The 22,972-nt window shown below is 38.3% G+C and overlaps 1 protein-coding gene across 11 annotated transcripts in view; it reads right to left on the reverse strand.

Annotated features, from left to right (window-relative positions):
- cacna1g (calcium voltage-gated channel subunit alpha1 G) overlaps positions 1–22,972 on the reverse strand; it is a 403,744-nt gene that overhangs the window by 14,964 nt on the left and 365,808 nt on the right. For 6 of the 11 annotated variants that reach the window (XM_062970561.1, XM_062970559.1, XM_062970560.1 and 3 more), the window contains 8 exons: positions 19,672–19,781; positions 19,035–19,168; positions 16,829–16,899; positions 16,274–16,352; positions 16,040–16,161; positions 14,250–14,594; positions 10,034–10,174; positions 3,356–3,490 (listed from right to left, as the gene is read on the reverse strand). In XM_062970561.1, the coding sequence (XP_062826631.1) occupies positions 3,356–3,490; positions 10,034–10,174; positions 14,250–14,594; positions 16,040–16,161; positions 16,274–16,352; positions 16,829–16,899; positions 19,035–19,168; positions 19,672–19,781 (1,137 nt within the window). The remainder of the gene's footprint in view (positions 1–3,355; positions 3,491–10,033; positions 10,175–14,249; positions 14,595–16,039; positions 16,162–16,273; positions 16,353–16,828; positions 16,900–19,034; positions 19,169–19,671; positions 19,782–22,972) is intronic. The other 5 variants (XM_062970564.1, XM_062970563.1, XM_062970566.1 and 2 more) reach the window with 3 other exon arrangements.

The following is a 22,972-nucleotide window of genomic DNA, read 5'->3' on the forward strand; positions in this document are numbered from 1 at the left end:
TCTACTGAAATCAAATGGAATTTACACGGATGGATTCACCAGGAAGTACAGAAATACCCTAATTTTATAGTGTGAACATATCACCAGACACAGAACGAATCACACACAAAAAGAACAAAACAAACACTACAGGAAGACAGAAAAACAACACTGCAGTTATAAACCATGACTATTTCAGGAATAACTGAACAAGCATCATGCCTCAAGGCTTGGTCACAGGTGCATGCTTTGCCAACGTTTAACATTTGAAATAAGAAAGAATACTATTCCCACCCATCCAAAAGAAAGTGTGATTTTGGCAGAGACATGTATGTTATCTCAGTTAATTTGATTAACAAGTGAGGAGATATTTGTATCTAATGGAACATATATCTCGTTCTGCCCATCATTGACTTTATGATGCCAGCTGGAAAAAAATGGCTACTTACAAAAGCAGAATTATAAACTGAGTTTGACTGTACAATGGAAACAAAACTGCAAAATCATTTTTTAAAGTATTCCATTCACTTCTAAATGATAGAAATTGATAACCCAATTTTGCCTTTCAAAGTAATTTAAAAATACCTACCAAAAAGATTTTGCAAATATCCTAAGTACAAAAGTCTTAAGTTTTGTTAAATATATTTATCTAATGGCAAAACAAAATATGAGTGTGCATGACAGAGCATAATAAAGCAGAGTAAAATGTATTTTAAAAGTCAAAAGAAGAATGTTTGCTGCTTTTGTTTATCCAGCTTTCTCTGCCATAGGGTGTGAATTTCACGTCTTCTTTAATTTGATGATTTAATAATTCTGTCCTTAGTAATTCAGAGGAATGGATAATTTTGTTCCACACTAGTGCCAAGCACTATTTTGTTTTGAAACTTGTAACAATTGATATCCTAATCCAACTGAAGACAGTTGAACAAATATATTACATAGTACAATAACATTTTCTTCCTGTTGTGATAATATGCTTTCTTTCATCCTAGAAAGTGGCTGACACACTGGTGGCATCAATAAATGTATTTATAATTGGTGGAAAGTTTTTGATGAGATGAAAGAAACAACTTGTTGTGCACAGGTTATATTATTTGTATCAACCCCCCTTTCTCGGGGTGTGCTTACTATGTAATACTTTTTTTCTTTGCCTCTTGTGGTCAATATGCTACATGTTAACATTTATATGTGCATTTCCATATACAATATGGGGTACTTTCAGGCTGTGTTTATAGGAGTTTAAAACAAGTATACACAAAATGACATGTTTCTACAGAAACCAGAATACTATCCAACATTTCATGAATGAAAACTGGGACAAGTGTGGACAAGCAGCATCAGAGGTGTTCAAGATGGCAAAAATATTATTGAAGAAGAGCACACAAGTTGCTGAAGCAGTTTGTTTTTTCCAAAACATACTGGGAAGAGTACGATCCTGTCCCTTCCTCCCTCTGCATTGTGAATTGTTAACCTCTGCATTGTGAGCTCAGTTTGCAACAATTGGAAGTAAGCTGAGGACAAAGGGGGCAAGTAGGTGGGGGAAAGAGAAACTAGAGCATTTTTTAAAAAAAAGTTGAAAAAGTGGAATTAATTAGAACTGTCATTGACATTTCAGAATAGCTGCATGGTATGTATGACAAATTGTGCCGAATGTTTTCACCAAATAAAATACAAGCAGAAAGGAAGAGAGAGATATGAAGTGGTCTCTGCAGTTTTCTGAAATAACTGGATGTAGTGCAAAATCAGGGGATAGTTGAGTAATGGTGAATAGTGAAATAGTCAACAATATTATTCATAATAAAAATCAATATTAATCTGTGGTGAAGTGAGAAGAAGAGCATGGTCATGATTGGGATAAATGGCATTGTAAATGTTTGCTCACACAACCGTTTATGGTTTTTAGGGAGCCCAATGTTCACTTGACTAGGACTTGTTTTATGAAGCACTGCTAACTTCAATGTGAAAAAAGTACAACTGGTGGGCAAACTGGGGCAAGACAAAAGAAGTGTAGATTCAGACTTCTTAGCACAGTATTTTGTCATTCATTTCATGGGGAAACCAGTTTGAGAGGCTATGCCCACAGTTTCCTATGTAGTAGCGACATACATTCTATTTTTGACTTTTGATGAATCTCAAACTGCTGAAACAAAACAGTTATCACTTTATATTTCTCAATATACTGATACAATCTTTATGTCATCTAGAAATTGAGATTTCAAAGCAAAAGAGGAGGCCTTTTGGGATGAAATCAGATGTCCTACTATTGCCACCATGTTTGCTGATGGACATAGGCTCAATAACCATTCAGGGAAGTGGTTTTCTACCTCAGGTCCCCAAATGCTTTTAGCCTACAACTCCCAGAAATCCCAGCCAGTTTACCAGCTGTTAGGATTTCTGGGAATTGAAGGCCAAAAACATCTGGGGACCTCAGGTTGAGAAACAATGATTCAGAGTCTGCTGGATTCAAAAAGCTATATTAAGTTTGATCTTGGTGGATGCATCAGAATGCTCCTCTTGCCACTCAGTATCTTGTTTTCGAAGAAAATGGCCCATTCAATAACATTCACTTTAGCATTCTGAGACTTTTGCATTGGATGCCATGAAGCATGATGGGAAATATTGTCACGGTTTAAAAAAGATGTGTCCTGAATAAGTAATAACTATGATGGAAATCTACTAGGGTGGCAGAAGTCTCATCAAAACAACACACAGTTAAAGGTAGGTATGTGGGCAAGAGAAAACAAGAATGGATCGACCAAATGTTGGAAAGTAGTTAATGTCTATTTTATAGCAGAAAGAAAGCACTTTGTTGCTACACACCAGCTATAAATATCTAATATTTCAGGAGGAGATGGTTAAAGCAGGGCTCAAAATACTGGTTACAAGCTTCATAATTCAATAAACTTCCACCCTTTATTCTGAACTTTCACCAATAAGTGTACAACCTAACCCTCATTGTTATAGATCCTGATCTGATAGTTTAAGTTCAAAACTATTAACTGGAATCCACTGCCAATCCATCTACAGATGTTTCTTAAAAGAATAGTTTGTTGAAAGGAACAGAACATTAACTGGAATCCTTTCTGTCATAGCATTTTTCATGTATCCATAAACAATGCCTTTGTCTCTGATGTTGTTAGACTAGATAAACTTTTCAGGGGGGAAAGGCACTTTCTTTGTAAATATGCAAAATAAATGAAATAAAAATACCTAATCCTGAACATAACCTCAAATTAATGAATAATAAGCAGATTTCCTTGTTATGTGCTATTGATACATTTTTGCTTGTCTGAAAATGCCATGGCTCTATCATCCACTTGATAGCAGTATTTAGAACCCTGTAAACACCAGAATATACAGTGACCAGCATATGTACATTGCTCTCCGGGGCATTAAGTAAGAATGTGTTATTATCATCAGGAAAAGAGTCATCCGTCAGAGCTAAGGACCAGGAATTTTCAGAGAGAATGTCTGACGTCAGAGACAGAGCCTCCATCTCAGCTAGAGGGATCTAAACAAGGGAGAGATGATCAAACATAAGAAACGAGGACACATGTAAATGTCTTTGAGAAAAAAAAGAAAAGAAGAAAGCTAACATCATTAACATTATCATCTATATAGTACGGTGCTTCCCCTTCTAATAAGTGCATTTGTGTCATGCACATTATTATGCAAATAAAGCCATAAGGAAATACAGTTTAAGCTTTCCTTAAAAAATATTCCGAACAGGCTTACCAATAATGCAAAATGGAAATCACCAGCTGCTCATTAAAGATGTACTGATTAATATAATCTTTTGAGAGACCAACTTTGGCATTAAAACACCAGCAACTTTGGAATTAATTTTTTAAACCCAGCCTAATTACATTTAAATGTTACACATTTTCAGAAATCTCCTAACGCTCTACAGCCCCTTCTCTCTAACTGCTACAGCAATATTCTTTTTGTGTTGGCTCAAAAGCTGCTATTAAAACTGATTTTTGAAAACTGGGCTCCAAAGAGCTATTTTTGTTGTGCTTAACAAGGACACAAACTTTCTCCACCCATCGGACATCAGAATTGCATCCTTTCTTGTGACTGGTTTGGAAAAGTCTATCAGTCTGCTCTATGGCTGAAGAAACCATGCTTCAAGATACTCATGACAAACCTGGCTCTCCAGATTTTAACTCCCAAATTACAATGCTATATATTGAAAGTATGCTCTTTGGATTTTTGAAAACCTTTTGATAAAAAGCACTAGGATTCCATTATCAGTCTACTGGACATGGTAACATGAAGCCTGGTGGAATAGGTAGACTATTAGGAATTATGATGGGTTTTGGTGTTTGCCGTTGTTTGGTTATTTGCCACAAGTCCTACTATATAAAGTGGTGAAGTAAAATAGTATCTTTTTAAATATAAAATCAAGGTTTGCCTTATTGGTATTTTAAGGGTGTATTTTCAAGCCATGGATAGTTGCATCCATGGATATAGATACAGAGGACTGACAGTTCTGGTTTCCTGCACCATAGCCAAAAGAAATGCTAAAGTAACCATTCATTTAACAATAGGTTTGATGTGTTAAGAGTATTACATTATGCCACACCCAGTTTTATCTGATTTTAAGCATATAAATAGACATGTGGTCTGAACCTTAGAATGCCAAATACAGAAATATGGGAGCCCCAGGTAGTGCAACATCCAGAGCATGACCTCAAATTTATTAAGAGCACACTTCTCGACATCCCTACTTAGAAGCAAGACTTGTGTCGTGTTACGTTACATAGATGAGTATGGGCTTATAGGCAGGTTACTACAAACAGGGTGGTTGAGAGAAATCTCATTAAGGCACTCTATACATATCTAACAAGGAGAGGTTCTTTTCCATTCTAAGGCAAAAGTAGTTCTTCAAGACAGATCAGTCCAAGGTAACTAGGCAGTGGCACAGTTATCTTGTATATGGAATTATTTCTACTTTGCCTATTGAGTTTTGGTCCTGACATTGGCTTTAAAATTAAAACTAATGGAACCCCACATGAAAAATTTGGCTCTTTATTTAAACAATCACTCTTCATACATTTATTTGAAGACTTCAGAGAAGTACTATGGCAGATTAGTGATAAATAGTTTTATTTGTATTTTATAGGCCATTTTAGATTTTATTTCAAAGGCCCTATCAGGGTGCTGTGTTTACTATTAATACAGCAAAATCCCCATGGTTTGCAATCCTAAGCAATATGTTGCTAGATTTCCATTTTTATGTAATTTTCCTGAAGCCTAGTATCTAAACTGTGGACTTTAATGTGCTTCTCTACAAACATGTGGGATTTTTTTTTACTTGCTGAAAAACTGACTTATACTAAGGGCTGCTATTAGATCAAAGTATATGCTTATTCAGTGCCCTCCAGTGCCTCCTTTCTCTTAGCCGTTCTTTTTTTATGCCAACAAATTAGCACTTTTACTCTAAGTGCTCAAGCAGTTTGTGTCCAATAGTAATGAATCTTTTAGCATGTAGAGTGGAGACCAGGGTCCCTATATTCAGTCCAGAAAAGAGCTGGTTTTGTAGAGGATCTTAAAAAGGGCAAAAAAAAGTACATAGGTCTGAATGAACTTGTAAGATAAGCATGCATGAATTGTTTTCTGAATCCTTGTACACATATTTGGACTAGAAAACATGCTTAAGAAACTTTGTAATACAACGGGCAGTGATTCCCTCAATACGTTTTCTTGTAATAGTGACAATATTGCAATAAAAACCCTCAGCACTTCAGGGCCCTTCTACACAGCCCTAAAATTCAGGCTAAAAAATGGATTTACCATGTGTCCAGATGATGTTTCAGGCTAATCTGTTTCAAACTGAAGTAAACTGAATTTACCCGGTTCAATCTGGGTTTAAAAAACACCTGTAAAGATCTGGACTTTAACTTAAGGTCCAGATCTTTACAGGTGAGGGCCCTGTGGGGACTGACTTCTGGGGCTGCTTCCGCAAAAGCCCAGAGGAGCAGGATGGCACCCCCCACCCTCTTCCTATTCCCTCCCCCAAAACTTACCCAAGGGGCCTGCATGGAAAATTCCTCCTCCCCCCACCTCCTGAAGCATTGTGTGGTTGGGTCAGTTTTGGGGGAGGAATGGGGGGCTGGAGGGTGGCTTGATGCCTTCCCAGGTTAACCTCTGGTTGACTTGGGATGGCATCCATCACTCCCTGAGGGAAAGCCCGGGTTTAGGAGTTGGAGTAGGGACAAAGTCCCTAGAGGAATCTGGATTTTATATTCTGATTCCTCTCGGGACTTTCACATATTTGGAAGGGCCCTCAGACTATATTAGAAAGTTTGCCTTTGGTTGGGATAAAAGTATTTATGTAAAAACTTACTAGTTACTGTCCAACTATTATCATTATGTTACATATCAAACAGTTCAAATGCAGCACAATGAAAATGAATTCCTGATTGTCACAAACAAGCATTAATTGGTATTACTAGTCCTTTGGTACTGCCATGAGTGAAAATATTAAGGCTTTCACTACATTTTAAAATGATTTTTCAGAAATAGGAGTGACTGGCAAGAATATAAGCTTGCCTTATAAAGATTTTGAAATGATCTGACACCTATTTATTTGGAAGAGAGGAAATAGAAATTTAGATCAAGAGGACTTAACAGAGTTCAGCAGGAGTTCTTAGCAATTGTGTTGCTTCATACAACATAGACAAAGTCATCCCTGTAGTGATCACCACAAGGACAGCTTACAGGTGGAGGAAACAGTAGTGCATACAATATGAACTATTTGTGAAGTTTTAAGATATTTCTGTTTTTCCTCAGACACAGGTCTGGCTATTGAAGTTTGGGGATGTAGGATGATCTGCTGAGGTAAGAACTATATGAAAAGTTGGCTTGGAAATGAGCATTGGGTAAGCCATATTTTTCACGATATTGTAAGTTCCTGCTTTCTTTCTTGCAAGAAGATAGACATCTTGACCTTGAAGATGTGCTCAGAAATTGAGACTTATAGTCTCACGTTAGATTTGCTACATCACCTAGTAAAAACTGAAGGCAGTTCCCTGGTTCAAAACAGTTATCAGCCCAGAACTATAGACCTGTGGTTCTCAACCTGTGGGTCCCCAGATTTTTGGCCTTCAACTCCCAGAAAATCTAACAACTAGTAAACTGGCTGGGATTTCTGGGAGTTGTAGGCCAAAACACATGGAGGGGACCCACAGCTTGAGAACCACTGCTATAGACCAAGAAATGCTGCAATGGTCTCTATCCACCCTCCTGGCAAGTTCCCCTAACAACTCAGTGGTGAAAACTGTGTAACTCATGTTCATGAAGGAAACATTTCATTGATTGATTGAATTTATACCCCACCTTTCTCCCACAATAGATTCTATGGCAGCTTACAATAATTAAATAAAATTTCCACTAAAAAAATAAATAAAGCATGAATGCAAAACCCGCAGACCCTTTTTTGCCATGCCAGCAAGTCAGTCTGGGGTGCTGCCTCTGATTTCATTGGAGTGGATTAGCAACCCAACTACCATTGAAGCTAACAGCTTCAATTTCTGAAGACAAAGTGTTATGTTAGGGAAAACTTTCCTCATAACAACCGTTTCTTACCCCCATCCCACGTCATCCCACGGGAATAGGGTGATGTTATATTACCAGCCTTTCTGGAGAAAAGACTGATGAAGAAGTACAGCACAATTCAGTCAGTGTGCATGTAGCTCATATCAGCCAATAAACATCCATCTCTTACCAGATGCATACAGAAACAAAGATTCTGGAGGTTTTCAACTTAACAGGAAAAGTATTTGACAGCCTACCCATCCTACACTTCACTCACATTACTATGAAGCTGGTGGTGATGCACAATGGCTACCCTGTGCTGAAGTCAGGGCAGGGGCCACTTTTTTCAATGGATTGCAATGGTTGCCTTCCAACTGCTGTACACTAGTGCCAAGGAACAATTCTTATTGACCGCAAACAGCAGTGCTGAAACTTTGCACGGGTTAACCAAAGTTAATCAAGTCTGCCCAAAGCTGAATAGCCCTTACAATGAAGCCGAAGACTACCCCCCTCCCCTATAAAATGGGACAGAAAATGTGTCAGGCAATTACTTCCCTGATACTTCATTTTAACTTATGAAACATAACTCAAATCAGAGTAGGATCTGAATCTTGAGTCCTGAATAGAGTAGTCTCATTGAACCAACTGAATTTATCTATATGTAGATTCACCATTCACCAATTAATTGAATGGATATGTTCTAGCTGGGGCTGACAACACATATGCTTCTTAATTAACAGTCATGCAGCTGATTAACTGTTTTGTTTTTAAATCAATAGAATATGTCTATTGTAATATTTGAATAAACAATGAAAGGCAGAGGCATGAGAAAAGCCATTCAATCCACAGAAACCTAAAGTTTAAGGAAGCCTATTATTTTCATCATTTTTTAAATTACTCAGAGGAATTTCTGTTTGAAATTTGAAATAAGGATTAAAGATTTCATTGCTAAAGTCAATTTAAATAGAAATGCTGGGCACACACAAAGGGTGCATCCTCACTGAAGAATAAATGCAGTTTGACACCACCTTAATTGTCATGGAATAATGGAATTGCAGTTTCACAAGATTTTTAACCTTTTCTACCTCACCAAACTACAACTCCCAGGAACCCATAGCATTGAATCATAGCAGTTAAAGTCATGTTTATTTGCATTCATTCTACAGTATAGAGCCAGTCAAAAATAATCATGCATGGGCAGAGTTCCATTTGACCTGTTGTCAAATTTAAAGGATTCTTAATTGATGTGACTGTATTATACATTATTTTTTTCACAGAGGGAGGCTATGGTGGAAAACACATGCTGCAGAACAGATATACACAGGAATATGGGTTATGAAATGCAGCAGAGAAAAATAGCATTTTTGGTCAATACTTCTAGAATTCCCCATCAAAACTGGTTTTAAGAATGTGGGAAAAGTCTTAGTATATACTCTGCAGATTTCTTTAAAAAAAAAACAGGTGGGGATCACAGTTTTGAAACTTACCAGTTCGTTAAAAATGTCAAGAGTTAATTTGTTTTTAAAGTACTGCTGCCTATTATATTCACAGTCTTAGCACTGCTGGGACTTTTGCACAAAGAACTGATATGGCTGGTTTAAGAGTTAGTTTGTTTGAGCCACATAAAGGTACATTATGAATCACAAAACAAATCTGTTCTGTAACAGATGGAAATCAACAGGGACAATCGTTTAACTGCTATGCTCTTAACATGATACTAAAGCTTTAATAATGAAAGTTTTAATTAGCATTTAATTGATTTTGAATATTTTGGCTCAACAAGGAATAGGGTTTTGAGCATATAAACAATCCTCTATGTTCTCATGGAAAATAATCAAAATTTGGTAGATAAATAAACTGCAAATGGATTTTACATGACACTATCTATTTTGACACAATGAATACATCAAACAAGGAGACAACTTCCCTGTCCCTTGGCCTGCTCTCTGGCTTCAAGCAAGCAAGTTCTTCATTTTTGTTCTCCCCTCGAGACTTGAACACGGGCTTTCATGCAGATGAATGGAAATGTTCACATAAGAAACATCTCACCTCTATGCTGTCTTCATGACAATCATATATATATATATGAATGATTATGCATAGCATGATCCTATGCATGCTTGCTTCCAACTCAGTATGCGCAAGACTGAAACCACATCACAGCAAATATGGATCCTAACAGGGATCTAGTGCAGGCTGCATTCCTATGCATACTGACTTCTTCACTGAACATGCATAGTCTGATCTGTAAATAAGTCCCATCTCATTGTTAACCAAAAAAAAGAAAAAAGAAAAAGCATTTGCTGTCCCATAAAATAGTGCAATCCTGGACACAATCCTACTCAGAAATAAGAAACTGTGAGTTCATTGGTAGATACTCCTAGGTAAGTGTGTACAGGATTGTACTTTCAGATCAGATAGGCCAACGTTAGACCAAGTAAGAAAACCTCTCTTTCTCAAAAAGGTTTAAGTCTAATTTTAGATAGAAATGTTGCAGGAAATTAGTAATATTAACCTGTTTCTCAGTGTTGTAATTGTCAGTAGTTGGAAGGGCATAATGATGGCACACTGAGCCTGACAAGTTGTCCATCAGCTTCAACTCTCCTTCCAGAGATTCTTGGATCAGCAGTGATATGGTATCAAACAAGTGTCTTTCCTGGGAGGAGTGCCATATAGCATGCAGAAGAATAAGCCAGGCCAAAGAGAGGGTGGGGGGAAAGATAAAGATAAAGGAAAAGATTTGGAGGGGGGGGGAGCGAGAAGATAGGCACACGGGCAGAAAGAGAGAGACAAAGACAGAGGGAGACGAAGACAGAGAAATTGAGATTGAGGGAGAGATTCAGAGAGAGAGAGAGAGAGATAAATTATAAGGCATAAAAGAGAGAGACCAGAGAGAGAAAGAAAAGAAATGTTTTCAGACACAACAGTCGTTGTCAAAAAGGCAAGGAGGGGAAGACAGAGACAGAGAGGAAAAAAAGAACAGTGCAGTAATACCATGGTCAGAACCTTTCTGAGTCATTACTACACATTAGACCAAATCTAAACACACTGGTGCTTTCAGGCTGGTGAGACATTCATTTGATGTGGCTACAGACAACTATTACTAATTGACAAAAGTACATCTACTTTTCAGGGTGTTCATACTTGACACAACAGGGAACAAGTGCAGCAGAACTAAACAACAATGTGTGCAATTTCAAATGGAGGTGGGGATGGAAGCCCAGCATTAAAAGCCTGAAAAATCCACACATTTACACCACCGCAACCACATGGGAACAGCAGGACTCTCTGAGGTGCTGGATGGATAACCTGCAGTGTCTTGTGATTAAGGTGCTCAGGGGGCCTCTTTAATACCAGCTTCCACAAATGTTCAGCCCCCACAGAATGGGCGCAAGATTAAATTTTCAAAAGCATGGAAAATGACTCAACACATTATCCTTGGCCCCTTTTCTTTCTCTGCTGGTGCTGGCATGCATGACCCATCCTTCCAGTACAGGCAAAGTAAGATGGCATAGATCTATTCATATGCTAATCAGGAAGTTAAGGGAAGCTTACTCTGAAAACTGGAATCACTTCTGACAGATATCTCATATGCTACCAATAGAATATGCCACTCTGTCCAACTCACACACACTGAGGTAAGCAGCACCTGCTTAACTCCAGTTTTGGAACTATCAGAAGATCCAGATATGAAGAAATAGTAACCAAACTGATTTTGAAATCTAAATGATGTCCAGACTTTTGCTATTATCTGGGAAAAATCTCTCCTTCTTTTACTAACAAGTGATTGCTGGTTGCTAAGACCCCTTCATGGACTTTGTTCCTTTCTTTATCTATTAGAGCACTGAGCCAATAGCTAGAACTTGTAGCAAAAGCTTCACCACTAAATTCACTGGTTTTTATCTAGCATGTCACTCTCTCAAAAGGCACCATGGTTGGAGACTTTACCTTCAAAAAGTTGTTCTATGATTGAGCCCTACCTCCTACAATGACTCTCACAGTGATGGATTACCAGTTGAAGAGGGACAGTGACAGAAATAAAAGCCGGCAATAAAAGAATAGGTAAAGTATGTGTACCTGAAAGGAAGAGGATCCTAGAAAAAAGGGGATAACCTACCCAGTCATGTTACAGAATGAAATGCTCAATACGGTGCTACTTGTGGGCAAAGGGACAAATAGCACTGGCTCTCAGAATGGGCTGATTACTTGGAAGAGGGCAATAAAATAAAAGAAATTTTGGCACCATTATGATTTCAGGACATCCATTCACATGGGAAGATTCTCACCCTCCAAATCCACACTTTAATGTACAACCTGCAAAGTAGGGTACTATGCTCTCAATTAAATACATAAATGAAAATAAGAAATATCATGTATCAGTGTTTTTGTTCTGAAACATCATGGCTTTCCCCTTCTGCAGGCTGTGGAGAGCTCATTATTTCCTTTGCTGTTCAGCCAAAAGGAAACTCAGGAAAGGATGTGCAGGGGTTTTGTGTGATCAGCTGTGTGTATGTGTTGGGAGACACTGAAATTGCAGAAGAGCATTTAAGCCTGTTTTCCATCATGAGGAATCACTTGGAAAACCGTAACAGTTGTGGCAGCTGGTGATCTCTATGCCACTGAATCTGACCAATGTTCAAAGGGGTTATCCAAAGTGTTGAATCTATTCTGGGGCCAAGGTCAGCATTTTGGAAAACACCTTTAAACGTAGACTATAGTGAAGTCACCAATGATCACTACCACCCCTACACAAAAGGTCAATATGAGGCCACTGCTGCAGGAATGGGGAACTCATGACATCCTCCAGATATTGATGGATTTTACATTGGCCATGCCATTTGAGACAAATGGGAGTTGAAATTCAGCATCTTCTGGGCTGCCACAAATCCTCCACCCCTATACTACATGGCCACTATCATTTCAATGTTTCTTTAGCCTTTGTAGTTATAAATCATGATTGATTAGCTTCTGGATTTGTTGGGGATCTAAGCAAAGGAGGTCACATTGTGAGCTACCAGAATTTTTCTGGAAAGCATAGAGATGTAATCTCTAAAACCATTTTTAAGTTAGCATCCTTATTCCTCTCATATTTAAGGGCTAGGGAATAACCTGAAAAAGCAGTGTCTCATGAACTGCCTTCAGAAGCATTTGTAACCACCAGAATCTCATGTATGCTTTTCCAATTCCAGAGTCTTGCTGCATGTGCAGGTTCAAAATGATTGTGGCCACCAGCTAATACTGCACTGTCTCTGCTGGGTAGAAATTATGTATGTTGTAGCCTTACATTTTTAGAAGTCATCAGTTGTGGAAGGTTAAACTGAACTATTGATTCCAGTTGGATGAATCCAAATGCAAACCCAATATTTTGGCTGTCTTACTTTCATTTGACTTTTCACAACAGTTATTAAAGGCCAGTTCTTTTGAAAGGTTCGATAGTATAAACACCTACACCAAATTAAATTAGGCATATTCTGTGTGACACATGGGTTTAGGATTGCAGCCTGAGAGTCTCTTATCACTGACAGAACTCTGTAACCAGGATTGAGAAGGCCTAAGAGCTTTTGAAAATTTTACCCTGATTTCCAAATGTCAGATGCCCAACATTGGAAATGTTGACTCAAGTGCTTACACCTGAATATATCACATACAGCTTTTAAAGCAATATGGTGGTTGATCACTTCAAAACCATACTTTCTATGCAGGCAAGAGCCAATGTGTATGATGACATGAATTATCACAATAATAATCTCACAAACACAGTGTGTATATTTTACAGATCATGCAAGCAAAGAAGCATGCCAATAACATCATTCTGCAGGGATGCAAAAAAGGAGCTGTATTCCTCTTTCATGTACCACTTCAACTACAAAAATACCCAAATACAGGGAAAAACAAAAAAATGAAGTTCAGAAAGTCAAGAGTATCCCATCAAAAACATTTAATGAGCAATTTGCAAATTTATTTTTAAATGGAACAATTGTTTCCATGTTATTTGAATAATTTTGAACTGAACTGAATTCTTTGGGTAGGAAGAGCATGAACAGACTAGGCACCATTCTTCCTGTGACACAAACAGCTGACTTTCAGAACATTTAAAACTCTTTGATAATCTACTTGTTAATACTGCTAGTTCTTTAACCTGACCTGTTTTATTATATATCCTTGAGTGATGACTGCCTAATTTATAATGGAATAAATACAAATTAAACCAATAAATGCAAACTCCCTTTGTTCTGGAAAGATTTAAGAGGCCCAGTTATGTCCAAATATTATACAAAGACATTCAAACTACACATCTATCTTGGGAGAACAAGTGGAGATCTCACACAGCGCTCTGCTTGGCATCCCTCATGCACCAAGTCATGCGGTCAATCTCATGGCTCCACTGGAGGCTGCTGACAATCACTGAAGGAAAGGGAACCAGATCTTCTTTATATTTTCGCTTTAATATTAGCATTTATGAACAAACTATGTCCAAGAGACCCGAGCCATCTTTTTCATTTTCAGTGTGTGAAATCTCTTTTACTCAAGTACTAATAGCAATTCTATTAAGGACTCTTGATAAATTGTTTAGGAATTATGCTACACAACTGTGAATTTGGCAGAGGAAAAGGAATACAGCTCTCTTGTACAGTAACAATACTCCTGGACCTTCTTTATGGCTTTGTATATATGCCATTTGAGAAAAATATTGGCCACTCCCCACTTCATCCGCCTGCTGAGATTCTCACCATAGGGTGAACCAACGACAGCTGAGAATCCATCTTGATTTGCATAGGATTAGCATAACCTCCAGGGCTCTCGGGCCTCTCTCCTCCATTACTGCCTGGCCACATGAAAGGGTCAGCGAGGGGATGCTGTCCTGGGCTGATTGTCTTCATTTCCATTTCTAGCTCCAGTTCCAGTTCTGCTTCCTCTTTTGCTTCCTTGTTACTTTCTTCCAGGTGCTTCATCAGTACAGCAATCACCACATTCACCAGGACAAACTGGGCTGTCAGCACAAAAGAGACGAAGTAGATAGGCGAAATGACAGTGTTGTAACAGGTGGATTCCTCATCGCAGTCTCTCAGTGTGTCCTACAATGGAGTAAAGGGAAGGGGGTGGAAATAGTTTAGGTTCATGAGAGAACTATAGGTTTCTATTCACTTGAATGTGTAGCTTGAGCCACACAGCTTCAAGCCCAAATAATTTTTGAAGAGTAAAGGCCATCACAGAATATCTATAAATAGATTTACTTCACCCCTTCACCGTGTTTCTTTTGAATTACTGGAACCTGATTCCCTGCTTCTGTCACACTGAGTTTTCTGAAAACCCACTGTTTCCATTGCCCAGGATACAGCCTTTGCAAAGACTGGTCACATATTCAACACATGGTTCGTCAGAACTCCATAGCATCACAGGAATAGACAGAAGATACAGAGCCTTTGCAATAGCTACAGCTTGCACTGACTCTGACAGAATGGCTCCATTAGCCCCACAGTCACTGCCTTTAGTATGTGCCTAGGAAAGAGCATGGTGTAATGATTTGAGTGCTGACTCTGGAGGAGAAGAGGTGGAATCCTCACTCAACTATGAAAACCCAATCTCTCTGCCTCAGAGGAAGGCAATGACAAGCCCCTTACGAGCAATTCTTACCAAGAAAATTCTGCAACAGTTTTCCTGAGGGTGGTCATAGATCAGAAATTACTTAAAAACTCACTGCAGCAATGAAGAGATCTCTAAAAGGAAATAGCCAAAAACAAAAAACAAAAACCTATACAGTAGAGTCTCACTTATCCAACACTCGCTTATCCAACGTTCTGGATTATCCAACATATTTTTGTAGTCAATGTTTTGAATACATCGTGATATTTTGGTGCTAAATTCATAAATACAGTAATTACTGCATAGCATTACTGTGTATTGAACTACTTTTTCTGTCAAATTTGTTGTCTAACATAATGTTTTGGTGCTTAATTTGTAAAATCATAACCTAATTTGATGTTTAATAGGCTTCTCCTTAATCTCTCCTTATTATCCAACATATTCGCTTATCCAACATTCTGCCAGCCCGTTTACGTTGGATAAGCAAGACTCTACTGTACCTCACTTATCTTTAAGTTTCAGTAAGTAATTGCTTTGAAAATGACACTGTTTTGAAGGTGTCCACTTCATTCAGGAAGCATTGTCCTTACTCTGACTTTTGTCTGCTTTTATTAATTGTGAAAGCTGACCATTTTGATGATGTCATGATTGCAACGTGAGCCCTGACCGGCTTGGAACAACCTGTGAAGGATGGAGGAAGGAGAACAAAGCCCTAGCCAAGAAAAAAGAATTGCTGAAGCAGCAGTACCAGCAGCAGCTAGAGGAAACTGGCACTAGGCAAGATTGAAAACGGAAATCAATTTGTAGCACACAGAGACACAATAGCTAATCTCTGCTTAAATGAATCAAAACAGGGAAATATTCAACATAGCTCCTCAAACCATGGAAATGTCTATCATCTTCATTTACTTAACTCTCATTCTGATGCAGATTTTACCTTCATTATTCCATTCCAGTTGTCCCCTGTGGATACGCGGAAGAGTGTGAGGAAGGCCATCCCAAAGTTGCGAAAAGTGGCATGCCGCCCCAAGCCCTCACAGGGATGTGTGTCATCACATTCTATATGGCCAACCAAAATTAAAGACAATTAAGTCACAGGTTTCTGTAATGAATACCCCACATTATTCTGTCTCCATCAATTCTTTGCCAATTGGTGGAGCAGGTAACTTACCAAGGTCTCCAAAGAGCTCCACCCCAAGTGCTGCAAATATGAAAAACAACAACATGAAGAGAAGGCCCAGATTCCCCACCTGTAAAGAAAACAGAGAGGAAATCGAAGCTTCATTCACACGTTTCTTTAAGTACTCTCATTATGGAGGCTACTCCACATTAGTATGTATTGTTTGCTGTTGTGTGTATGCATTTCAGATAATAACAGTATCTCTCTCTCTCTCTCTTTCTCTAAATATATAATGTTATTAAATTTTGAAAGACATCAGTCCTACAACCTTTGGGAAAAGGAAGTACGTTTCTGCTCCAAATTTTTTTAAAAAAACCAAATAGGTAATGAGTTTAAGCAGCTGACAAACCAATTTGAGGTAAGGCCTACTCAATTGTTAAAAGAGGGAAAATAGCATTAATCAGCCCCATTAGGTCCTGAAAATATGAGGGTGAAAAATAAATGCAGAAAATAGAAATAGAAAAAACTCACAACAGACTTTTCAAGGCAATGAGAAACTTGAGAGAAACTCAACTGAGGTCTTGCTGATAAGACTTGAGAGGTTACCTGAGGCAGCGCTTGCATGACGGTGTCCAGCAGAGCTCTCATCCCTACAGCCATCTTCAGTAATTTCAGCACTGTAGAAAATGAAATGTTCATAATATCATTGCCATAGCATCAGTGTGTGAAAAGGAAAATGTCCCAACAAGTTCCCTAAGCATCACAGCAAATCTCTGCTCCTGGAGATGAAAGGATATGGCTATGTTCCACGATATGTGTGATTGTTACCAAAATATTGCAACTACAATCCCATGAACATCACTGTCTGCCTAGAGGCTTCATGAATGAATCCTCATTTCCCTTCTTCCCTAAATTGAGTGCTTCTGAGGCCATGCAAGGTAAACACAGCAATTTTTTTCTCTTGGCAGTCTATAATGTAAAGTGGTTTAGAAAGGTCAGAAATGTATCTAATGTACAAATGGTGAGAATTCAGCATTGAGCTAAATAATTAAGAAGCTGTTGGTTTCAGTGGTAGTGAGACTGGGGAAAGAAATGAAGTCTTATTTTTAAAAATCTAAATCCAAGATGTGCTAAAGCAGCGAACTCATGACCTTCACAGCTAAGGTATATAACCCAATGCTACCAGCTTCAATTGTTCTGCAACCAATATTTTGTTGTTTGTCTGGGATAGTACCTGATATAACTTCTGTGTTGCAAATATAGGAGTCAGAAGTTCACATAGTGTGCCTAAGGTACAAACAATTCCAGTCTTTCATGATGTATAATGCCTGCCGCACAAACAACTTGGTCATAGAATTGATGGAAACATCCTTCTTGATAATAATAATAATAATAATAATAATAATAATAATAATAATAATTTTATTTTTATATCCCATCACCATCTCCCTGGAGGGACTTAGCGCAGCTTATATGCAGGACCAAGCTCAGAGTAAACAACAGAGCTTACCAACTAAAACACAGTTAAAACATAATAACATACAGTACCACAATCAATAAAACAATTAAGAACAATAGGATATAAAACATTATTAAAATATATCCAAAGCAAACCTCATCAACCAGTAAGCGGAATATAGGGAGGATTTGTGCAAAAAGCAGATTATAAGGCCAGGGTTGCAGATAAAGCGCTGAGTACAATCTGTCAGTCAGTTAGTGCTGGGCGTTCATGAACAGGGGCCTAATCATCATCAAATGCGCACTGGAATATCCAGGTTTTCAGGTTCCCTTTACTTTATAAACGCAAGCACTTCAATATAGAGCTGGGGACACTCAGGCTCAAACCTCAGTTTGGGTCAGCTACTCTCTCTCAGCCCAAAGTATCTCACTTTGTAGTTGTGAATATAAAACATGAAAGAGAGAGAACTATGTATGCCACCTTGAGCTCCTTTAAGGAAAAATGAGATATAAATATAGTAATATGAATTACCAGTGAAATGCCATGAACCTTAAAATAACTTTCAGAGAAGGAGAGAAATAGGACCCCCTCCCAAAGTACAAGAGCACTGGGGCCAGAGAAGTCTCTTTAATGGGGATATGGCATGGGTGGACCAACAAAAGGTTTGCATCTGCAAGATCCCTAGCTCTCTTGGTTCCAACACATAGAAAGTCATTCAAAACCAAAACAAAACAAAAGTGGGGCAATGGAAGAGAAGCAACAGCTCCTCAACTATGGAGTCTGGAGATGCTTCAAGGTCAGAGCACTCCCCATCTAATAATATTATTGCTCTGTAAGGATTTTAGGAGTGGGCCAATGATTTGCAGATAAGAAGAGTAAGACAAACTGCACTGAGATTTATATTAGCCATGAGATTACATCTAAAGTGTAGCTATGCTGTGTGTGAGGAGCCCCTGGTGGTGCAGCGGATTAAACCACTTAGCTGCTGAACTTGCTGATCTAAAGGTTCGAATCCGGGGAGCAGAGTGAGCTCTCACTGTTCACCCAGCTTTTGCCAACCTAGCAGTTCGAAAACATGCAAATGTGAGTAGATCAATAGGTACCGTTCTGACAGGAAGGTAACGGCGCTCCATGCAGTCATGCCAGCCACATGACCTTGGAGGTGTCTACAGACAAAGCCAGCTCTTCAGCTTAGAAATTGAGATAAACAACAACCCCCAGAGTTGGACATGACTAGACTTCATGTCAGGGGAAAACCTTTTTTTACCTATGCTATGTGTCAGAAATTAGCAGTTCCTCTGAGGCTAAATGTTCTGGAAGACTAGTATGACCCTAGTGCAATGGGAGACTGACCCCGGGCAATCCTCAGGACTCTCATGATGCGGATGATGGTGGGGTTGATAGGCAGTGATGCATTCACTTCGATTTCTTCTAGTGTGATCCCCATGATAGACAACAGCACTATTGCCAGGTCTAATTGGTTCCATCTGAAGGCAAAACAAAAATAAAATGGAAAAAAATCTGATGCATTATTTGAGAAGAGGGATGGCTTATGTGATAGAAGAATTCCAATCATTTCAGTCATTCCAACACTCCTGAGGTCAAGTTACTTTTCAGATGAAACATATTAAACAAAAGATTTATTATCAGATTATACACTTAGTCAAGACTGAACACACTGAGGATAAGAAGAGAAAGGGCAAAGCTGAAATTGAATTTGTGCAGAGGAAAACCTGAATGCTAAAAAAAGGTATTGGCTTGATTTTCTTTAACTGTTTTATTCACACCAATTTTCCAAGCATGGTTCTCACTAAACCGAGGGAGACTTTCCGCCATTAAAAAAACTATTTGCCCCCAAGGCTGAGTCACCATTGTGACCAAGGGTCCATTAGGTCAGCTACATCCCCAGACAAAGAAATATAAAGATTCTGGAACATTTCCACAAACACTGCCCTTATCCTCCTGCAAAGTTATATTGGAGCAGTATTACCTGTCTTGAAAGAATCTGCGAAATCCAAATGCAATCAACTTGAAAACAGACTCCAGGACAAAGATGATAGTGAAGATGTAATTGCAAATCTTCAGAGCTTCATCAAGAACCTAAATACAAACAGACAAACTCTAGGTTATTGAGAGACTTGACCAAAGATTCATTGGTTGACTACAATGTTTCTGTTTTCACTGTATCATTGCAATGGGTGAGTATTCAAGACCCAATTATTTTTTTATAACTGCACAAAACAACTTGAGATTTTTTTTTAAAAAAAGTGCTGAACAGTGATGCTGATAGATTTATCAGTCATGGTTTTGAATGCATAGCTTTTAAAAGTGTGGCTTTCAAAGACTGCATTCAATCATTTTGGTAATAATGAATCAGAGTTGTCACCTTTTCTCCTCTGATAGGTTTCAGATTTTTAAGAGGAGCTACAACATGGTCCTTTCTAGAAAGATATTAGCTGTACCTGTTATTTTTTCATTCATGTATTTATTCATTCAGTTTACATCCCACTTTTCTCCCAACATGAGACCCTGGATAGCTGACAATATCCAATTAAAATAAAGTACAGCAAAAATATTATTACCATATATACTTAAGTATAAGCTGACCCAAATATAAGCCGAGGCACCTAATTGTACCACAAAAACTGGGAAAACTTATTGACTCGAGTATAAGACGAGGGTGGGAAATGAGGCAGCTACTGGTAAATTTTTTTTAAAAAAGATACCAATAAAATTTCATTAATCGAGGCATCAGTAGGTTAAATGTTTTTGAATATTTATATAAAACTGTAATTTAAGATAATAATAAGACTTTAATAAGATAATACTGCCCAATTTTAATTACCTATGTACTCGAGTATAAGCCAATCCAAATATAAGCTGGCTAGGACCCTCAATTAAGTATAAGCCGAGGGGGGCTTTTTCAGCCCTAAAAAGGGCTGAAAACTCAGCTTATACTAGAGTATATACGGTATATAAAAGTTAAAAACAGGAAAATAAACAATTTTATTAAAAGAATTTGATAAAAAGATAAACAAAGCACACTACATTAAAAGAACTTTTTTTTGCCGTATAAGTTAAGAGCCAAAGATCTGAGCAAATATAATGGTCTTTACCTGCTAAGTGGAAGGAGATGAGAGAACTGGGAAATGGAACTTTCCACAGGAGACAGTTTCAACTACTGAGTTGATCCATACTGTAGAAATAATGCAGATTAACACACTTTAACTGTCATGGCTCAGTGTACTGTAGTCTGGGGGAGGGGGGGGGGTAAACATCTCTATTTGCCAAGAAGGCTAAAGATCTTGAAGGATCCCCATAGCATTTAACCATGGCAGTTGAAGTGGTTCTAAACTGCATTATTTCTACAGCATAAATAAAAGCTTCACCATTTCTTCAGTGCGAGCAAGTCACATAAATAGCAGGCCTGGATGTTGTGTAACCACAAGACTTGACATATATGTCTGGGCATAGAAATTCAAGAAATTCTACCATAAGCAGGGGTGTCAAACTCATTTTCACTAAGGGCCACAACAGCCTTATGGTTACCTTCAAAGGGCCATTTGTAATTGTAACACTGTACAAATATAATTATGTTTCCCTGCATTGAAAGCCTCATGGGCCACATAAAATGATGTGGTGAACTAGATTTGACCTTTGGGCCTTGCATTTGATATGTGTTAAATAGGGTAAGTAGTATAAGAAGGTGATTGGACAGGTTGGAGATGGGATAGCAAGGAAATAGAAGGAAATAAGTTGGCAATGGTGTGTGTGTGGGGGGGAGGGGGGGGAAGAGAGGTATATTGCGTCAGGCTTTTTTTAAAGGAAGAGATGAAAAGGGAAACCTGCCTTGGAGTATGAAAAAAACACAATCAAGAATAAGAATACAATGTTGGCACTGGGAATTGTTAGAAAATAGCTCAGGACAATAAAACATTGCTTGGATATGTTGGAAAACTACAATACTACAACAATTACTGCTACCATGATACATCTGCCCCATCTGTAATAGCCCAGTAGTTACATTTGCTGCCTGCTCCAGTTGACACTAGCTGTGTTTCTGACTTCATCTGATACCAATTCTCATCACAATTCATTTCTGCTTCAGATCTCAACTCTAACTCCCCAGCACAGTCTTCCCATTATTCATCTTACAATAATGTTATTTCAATATCTTGGGCTTCTTCAAATGGAAAAAGTACTGAAGCAGAGTTGAACTCAGAATTATGGAGGCTGAAAAATAAAACAATTACCTCCCCGGTCCTTCTGCTGACACCAGTTCTAGAAAGCCATAAAAAAAAAAAAACCTCGATGTTTGCCATTAAGTTCCTTCTTTTTCTTTGCATTCTTATTGGTAAGAAACAGAATATAGCATAGAATCTGATGACTAAATAATTACTTTTTGCTTTCTTAAGCTAACACTCCATTTTCTTTGTCACTGCATTAGATAGACAGCCAGACACGGATTCTCATGTTTCTTCTTTGTGCCTCCTCTTCTATGAAGACAGAAGAAAAGGGCCTGCCACCTAGCAAAATTAGATGCAGAGTGCCCAGCTTGTAACAAACACATACACCTAAGATCCTATCCTCCTTTTTCTCCACTCCACTTTCAACCAGTCTAATTTTGTGTTGTTTGAAGAGCGCCTTGCTAAATAATTGGGTTTTGTTTATAACATCAAAAGAAGTTTCTATGATGCTTTAGATGTCTACTTAACCCTTCCTCAAATATATTATTATTATTATTATTATTATTATTATTATTATTATTATTATTATTATTTCTATCCTGCTTTTCTCCCATGATGGGACTCAAAGCAGCATACAGCGTGTAAAATCAATACAAATACAAACAAAAAATATGAACACGAACTCCGACAAATGAGAACTTAACAATTTAAGACATTAAAATGTTATGAATTTCTGTTACACATGACAACTAGCATCAAACTAGCATAGCAACATAAATGAAAAACATACCAGTTGAAACCCATGTAATTTCCTATTCCTGTATGCTGTGAAGCAAACCAATTGCACATCACAATGACTATCAATCTACTGCTCTTCTTCAGGAAGGCCTGCTTCCAGAGGAAGGTTTTTTACTTGCTTCCAAAATCATAGCAGCGAGGGGGCCATTCTAATCTCTTTCAGGAGGGAGTTCCAGAGCTGCGGTACCACCACCGAGAAGGCCTTCTCTCTCGTTCCCACCAGCCATACTTGAGACGATTGTGGGACTGAGAGTAGGGCCTCTCCTGACGACCTCAGGGCTTATGTGGGCTCATAGGAGGACATGT

Source organism: Anolis carolinensis, chromosome 2 (genome assembly GCF_035594765.1).
Source record: "Anolis carolinensis isolate JA03-04 chromosome 2, rAnoCar3.1.pri, whole genome shotgun sequence".
Lineage (NCBI taxonomy): Eukaryota > Metazoa > Chordata > Lepidosauria > Squamata > Dactyloidae > Anolis > Anolis carolinensis.